At 52.1% G+C, this 6,538-nt stretch overlaps 1 protein-coding gene across 4 annotated transcripts; it reads left to right on the plus strand.

Annotated features, from left to right (window-relative positions):
* Positions 1 to 530: 530 nt before the first annotated feature.
* Positions 531 to 3,605, plus strand: LOC113955786 (dynein light chain 1, cytoplasmic-like). 4 transcript variants are annotated; one of them, XM_027661635.1, is made up of 3 exons: positions 531 to 623; positions 1,119 to 1,256; positions 3,010 to 3,605. In XM_027661635.1, the coding sequence occupies exons 2-3, from the start codon at positions 1,125 to 1,127 to the stop codon at positions 3,145 to 3,147; spliced, it is 270 nt and encodes an 89-aa protein (XP_027517436.1). In that variant the 5' UTR covers positions 531 to 623; positions 1,119 to 1,124; the 3' UTR covers positions 3,148 to 3,605. The 4 variants fall into 4 exon arrangements, with proteins under 4 accessions (XP_027517436.1, XP_027517438.1, XP_027517440.1 ...); XM_027661637.1 differs by having other exon boundaries at positions 553 to 623; positions 1,116 to 1,256; XM_027661639.1 differs by lacking the exon at positions 531 to 623 and adding an exon at positions 624 to 637 and having other exon boundaries at positions 1,116 to 1,256.
* Positions 3,606 to 6,538: the final 2,933 nt, after the last annotated feature.

Consider the following 6,538-nt stretch of genomic DNA (forward strand, 5'->3'; position numbering starts at 1 on the left):
AATGCATCCCAGGATTCCGTTGGTCTTGGCCCCCAGGGCACACTGCTGGCTCAGGGCCAGCCTGCTGTCCACCAGGACCCCCAGGTCCATCTCTGCAGCCGGTCGGCCCCCAACCTGTACAGGTGCTTGGGGTTATTCCTTCCCCTCCTTCCTTCAGGCAGCTCGGCCGCGAAGAAAGAAACAAGGCGATGGGGAAGGGCTGCGCATGGCCTGAGAGCCACCAGCCCTGGCCTGCCCTGGGCTGTGCTTTCCCGGTGGGGCTCCGGGGCGGCCCCAAGGCCGGGCCTAACCCAAAGCCAGGCCCTCCGCGCAGCGCCGCGACCGCCCGTCGCCATGGGAACCAGGCGCGGCCGCAAGGCATGCCGGGCTGAAAGAAATTGCTGCGGCAAAACCCTGCGAAACTGCCGTACTGCGGCCAATGAGCGCTCGGGGTGCTGGCGGAGGTGACCAATGGCTGGCGGCCCGATCGGAGGGGGCGGGGCTGGGGGCGCTCTGAGGCGCGGGCGGCGCGCGCGGGTCGGTTAAACAGCGGCGGCGGCGCAGCCGAGTGCGAGTGTCGCTGCTCACCGCGCCGGGCCCGCTCCCGCCCCGCCCCGCTACAGCCCCGCGGCGCACACCCGACGGTGAGCGGAGCGGCGTGAGGGTCTCGAGCGCTGGGGAAGGGCCGCTCCCGGGAGGGACCGGGTCCGGCTCGGCCACCGAGTCTGGGAAGTCTTGGGGCTGAGCACCCCAGCGGCTCCCCCGTGCTCAGGCCCTTCCCCAGACCCCGCTTTTCCCGCATCCCCGGCACTGCCGGCGGGACCCTTCCTTGGCAGCGGGGCCGGGCTTGAGTCGCCTCCGTCGGCGGGGAAGGGCCGTCGGGGCCGGGCGATGGAGCGGCTGCACTGGGGATGGCCAGGAGGGCGGCGGGGCTTGTGCGGGTCCGGCTGGAGAGCGGGTGCTGAACGGGACCCGGCATTTGAGCCGCCGCTGCTCGGGCTGTGCCCGGGGCTGTGCCCGTGCCCGACACACCCGGCAAAGCGCTGCCCGGCCCCGGGAGCTCGCTGGGAGTGACGGTACAGGTGACTCTGGCAGGTGCTCCTGCAACTTTGAATTCCCTCCTTCTTCTCCCAAAGCAGGCAATCATGAGTGATCGGAAGGCAGTGATCAAAAATGCGGACATGTCAGAGGAGATGCAGCAAGATGCTGTGGAATGTGCTACTCAGGCCTTGGAGAAGTACAACATCGAGAAGGACATCGCTGCTCACATAAAGAAGGTAAATGTTTGCGTGTAATATGCTCATGAAATCTCTATGCACATGAAAAATCAATCAGGGAGAATGTTGCTGGGCAAGTTGCTCTAGAGAAACAAGTTCTAGATAATCAAGTTGAACTTTTTCTGTAGGTTGGTGTCCATATGTTCCTTCCCCCCACCCCTGTACGTGGACCTTTCCAGGTCCTGCTTTTCTCTTGTAGTATTTTCCACTTAGACCTTTTCTGCCACTGTGCCATTGTCCACGTGAGCAGAGTGGCAGCTGACTGTCCCTGTGACTGATGAGCTGGTACAAAACACAGGGACTCTATTGAGCTCTCTTAAGGTTTTCCTGAGAGGAAGCCAGTTTTCCTTGGTTTCAGTTGTATTGAACTTAATCTTAAGGATCTGTTTACAGTTCTTGCCAGCTAGGTCAAAAATTGCAGGGGAAAGTAGTTTTCTGCAAATCTGCTGTAATCTCACCTCTCATATTTTAGTGATATAAGGAAAAAAGAAAACCACAAAAAAAATCCCGATGGTGTGGATTATCTGTTGTTTGCAACATCTGTGTTGTCCTTTATGTAGGATTAACAATACAGGAGAAAGATCTAGTTCAGATTATATATCCTGCTTCGTCAGCTCGGGGGAATGGAGAAATCAAAGTGCGTCAGTAGAAGTTAAACTGATCTGAGTGGAAGAATTGTTGAAATGTTAAGATCTATTGGACTGAAACTCTCTGGAGTAAGCTGCTTGGCATTAGAAGCTAAATTTGCTCAAATCTTAGTCTGCAAGCTGTGAATTTTCACACAGATATGTTGAACTTTTACCCAACGCTGGAAGAAGGCCTCAAGAGCTGGGTCAGGCTGGAAGATAAGGAAGTTATAACTGTCAGCAGAAAACACAACGTAGGAGATAGGAAACAGGCTGCCCAGAGACAGTGAAAAGAACCCAGACCCTAATATTATTATTGGTCCAAACTGTTTTGTGGAAGGTGGGCAGCTGAGATTGGGAGGGTGTAATAATTGCCCGGGGACTTCTTTGTTTGGGGTCCCTCTATGAAGGCACCCAGCTCGAGCTGTTCTAGTGCTGTACCTTACTGGATTTAAAGCCTGAGGCTCTGCTCCAGTGCATGAGGGGTGGAGATACCTTGAAAATACAGGATACTTGGGGTGGAGGAGCTTAACATAAAAAGCAACTCAGCTAAGCAGCATGATTACTTCCACTAGACAAATACTCATTTGCTATGACCACAATACAAAAGGCATTATTTTCCTCCAGGTGCAGGAACTATCTATGAGAGTAGAAAAGAGAGAGTTTAATACTTTTCAGGTATTTTTTGGTAGCAATTACTGGGAATTCATACAGTATTTGTTTGAAATGTGTGTAAAGCACAACTTCTTAGACTTGTTGATCATACTGGTGTTACAGAGCATGTGGCAGAGAATTTTCCCTTTAGCACAATGAAGTCTAAATTATGGCTTTGTCTCTGTGGGTACAAAATTAGCATTGAAGCTTTTACTTCAGGGCTGTAGATTCAGATCATGGTATGAATTATGGGGAGAGAAAGACTAATTTCTCTGAACAAAAGTAATGTTTTAAACTTACTACTGCTCAGATAAGAAGAACTGTGGGGTTTTTGTGTGTCCGACTAAGCAGCAGGTGTAATAAGATGTAAATAAGATAATCCCAGTACTTAAGAGCAGCTATTCTTCTTTGCCGTGCTCAGAAAGTGAATACCTATCAGAAGAGTCCTTAATTTCTAGCGATCTTTTTTGCAGGAGTTTGACAAGAAATACAATCCCACGTGGCACTGCATCGTGGGAAGGAACTTTGGCAGCTATGTGACTCATGAGACCAAGCACTTCATCTACTTCTACCTCGGCCAAGTCGCTATTCTTCTTTTCAAGTCTGGTTAGAACCACGGACTGTTACTGAAACTTGCATCCAGTTACAGGACTCTCTGACTAGTTACTGCAGCCTTCCTGAGGACACAGGCCTTGATCTTCAAGGGCAATGGCAGGGATTGTTATAGCAGATGATGTTACATTGTGGATATAAAAAGGAAAAGTACCAAAAAGTCTTGTATTTATTTTTTTTAGAAGGCTCCTCCTTTGCTAGTAGAGCTGTTGGAGCAGTTTTTCTTTTGAGAGTTCTATAGCCATCTACTGTATTTCCCCATTACTGCTAGTGCTGTGCAAGTACTGACAGTGTTTAGTTCTTTATGTTCCAAGCCTCTCTTATTCTTATTTTACTTTTTTAAAATAATTTTTCCTCTCTTGTTTTGCTGGATGTGCTGCCCCAAAGCCTGAACTGTTTCTTTTCCTGCTGTCTTTGGAGAAGCGCTTTGGATAATAAAAGACAAGATCTCCAGCCAGGTCACTGTTTCTGGCCCATTTGTGCTGTCGTCGTGGCGGTGGGTGACTGGGGCCGGGTGAGGAGCGGGATCTGGGCTCGGTGTGTGGGGCAGCGGTGTCCCGGGTCCCGCAGCTCCCGAGGACTACGAGTCCCGTGCTGCCCGCAGGACCGGCTCCATCCTCGTCTGGCCACTGCTGCGAGCGACTCGTCGCTATTACCGGGCACGGGCTGTGATCCCGGGCACGGAGCAGAGCCGACCCCGCGCCCCCGGCAGCAGCTGCCGGAGCCCCAGGGCGGTAAGAACCGGGCGGGGGCGGCGGGGCTTGGAAGGGCTCGGGCGGGTTTTGTGTCAGTCCCGGCTCAACGTGACCCGGCATTTCAGCCGCTGCTCCCCGGGCTGTGATTCTGGGAGCTGCTCCTGTAACTTGACTCCTCTGCTGCTCGATACAGCCATCCATGGGCAATCAGGCAGCTGTGGTAAAGGATACAGACATGTCCAAGGAGCAGCAACGTGCTGGGCAATGTGTCGTTTGGGCCGCAGAGAAATAGAATATTGAAACAGAAATCACAGCACTTGTAAAGAGAATGAATGTTTGGTTGTAATTATCCTTTTTGTTGAACACTATCCACAGCAGAAGTCAAGCAGGGTGGGTGCTGTAACACTATAAAAGCTAAATTCTGTGGTCACAAGATACTTTGGACTTTTCCTGTGGGCTGATGTTACCTCTCAAAGAAATCTCTTCCCAAATCCAGAATATCTGAATACTGAGCTAAATGCGTGAGTAAGGCAATAACACAAAGCTGCACGGAGGGTCGCTGTGGTTGGGACTGGACTCTGTCAGGGACAAGTGGGAGCTACAGCAGCCCTTGGCCTGGGTTGAAGGCAGTCTGTTTGTCCTATGGCCCACTCATGGTGGCTTGCTGCAGGCAAGGACTGTAGGGGAAGATGTGTGGAGCCTGGAAGGTAAGCTCAGTGTCCTCTGTGTGTTTCCAGTAACAGCAGTCCTAGCTGACAGCAGGTCTCTTATGGAGACGCTACTCAAAGACTCCTCCCCGGGTGGGATCAAAGCTTTTAGTCGGGCTGGAGGTAAGGGAGGGTGCCCAGCTGGGCCGTGCTTGTACAGCAAATCGCTCAGCCGAGGGGCCCGAGGAGCGTTTTACCCGAGTCCCGTTCCTGTTCACTGCAGCGTCCTCAGTATTACAGCTGTTTTAGGCGGCGCTCAGGCCGCAGCCGGTGTCCCCGGTGTCCCTGGGGGTGTCTCCGGTTGCCGCGGCCGCTCGGCCTGCGGCGTCCCCGTCGCCATGGCAACGGGAGGGCGGCACGTCGTACTCGGGCAACGCCCCTCCCACCGGCCGCTTCTGGCCAATGAGCGTCCGAGGTGCTGGTGACGGTGACCAATGGTTGTCGGGTGGCGCGGAGGGGGCGGGGCCGGGGCGTGAGGGGCGCTTTGGGCCCTCTCCCGGCTCCGCTTTTCCCTCGTCCCCGGCTCTCCCGGCGGGACCATTCCTTGGCGGCGGGGCCGGGCTTGGGTCGCCTCCTTCGGCGGGGAAAGGCCGTCGGGGCCGGGCGATGGAGCGGCTGCGCTGGGCTGAGGAAGGGCTGGAGGGCGGCGGGGCTTGTGTGGGTCCGGCTGGAGAGCGGGTGCTGAACGGGACCCGGCATTTCAGCCGTGCCCGTGCCCGACACACCCGGCAAAGCGTTGCCGGGTCCCGGGAGCTCGCTGAGAATGGCGGTACAGGTGACTCTGGCAGGTGCTCCTGCAGCTTGGAATGCTTTTTTGTTTGTTACAGGGAGCCGTGTGTGATCAGGCGGCTGTGATAAAGGATACTGATGCATCAGAAAAGATGCAGCAAGATGTTGTGGAGTGTGCCACTTCGTCTCTGGAGGAATGCAGTGTTGAGCATAACGCTGTAGCTCATTTAAAGAGGATGAGTGTTTGTTCATAATGTTTTGCTATTGAACATTATTTTGGACTTCAAAAAAATGGAGCAAAAATGTTGGTATGTAAGTAGTTGAAAAGGGACGAGTTCTGTGGACTCTATTTAATCCTTTACTCTTTGCTCCAGAAAGAGCACTTGAATAGTAAAGGTAAGTTCTTAGTGGTCTCTCTTGCAGGATTTTGACAGGAAATATATTTGATGTATTCCTACCTGGCAGTGCACTGCGGGAAGGAATTCTGCATCTGTGTGACTCAAGACCAGTCCCTTCATCGTCTTCTGCCTGTGTTCTTTTCTTCTCAAGGGTGCTCAGAACCATGGACTGTTTCTCAGACTCTCATCTTGTGACTCAGTTGTGTGCTAATGGCACAAAGCCTGGTGCCTTCAGCCTTCCTGAGGAAGCAGACCTTGGCCTCCAAGGGCAGTGGCAGGGATTTCATTAGCATAGTTGTTTTTACTGGGGGGTGGGAGGGGCAACTTCCTTGTATTTATTTTCTTCCCACAGCCAGCTTATTTGCAAATAAAAATGCTGTGTTTTGCCTTGAAAAGCTTTTTTCTTTTGAATCCAGAAAATCTAAACACTATGGTAACCATACTCATTATGTGGTCAGTAATTCTAAGAGTAATAGACCTAAACAGGGAACAAACAGGAGTTTAAATAAGGCCTTTTATGAGGCTTTTCTTAAAATAATTTTTATAGAGGATTTATTGAAATGTGTAAAGCACAAGTTCTCGGATTTGTTGATCTGGTGTTCCAGGGCATGGGGCAGAGAATTTTTCCTTTAGCGGGTGCAGCAAAAGAGAAACAAAATTCAAATTATGGCTTTGTCTCTGTAGGTACAAAACTAGTGTTGAAGCTTTTACTTGAGGGCTGTAGATTCAGATCATGGTATGAATGATGGGGGTAGAGATGCCCTTACATGCTCCACCCCTACTGTTTTTGAAGAAACTGGGAACTGCACTCCTATTGAACTTGAAGCTCTCATCCCTAAAATATCGGAAGGGGATCAGGAG

This window comes from Corapipo altera, unplaced genomic scaffold (assembly GCF_003945725.1).
Source record: "Corapipo altera isolate COAL_440 unplaced genomic scaffold, ASM394572v1 150, whole genome shotgun sequence".
Classification (NCBI taxonomy): Eukaryota; Metazoa; Chordata; class Aves; order Passeriformes; family Pipridae; genus Corapipo; species Corapipo altera.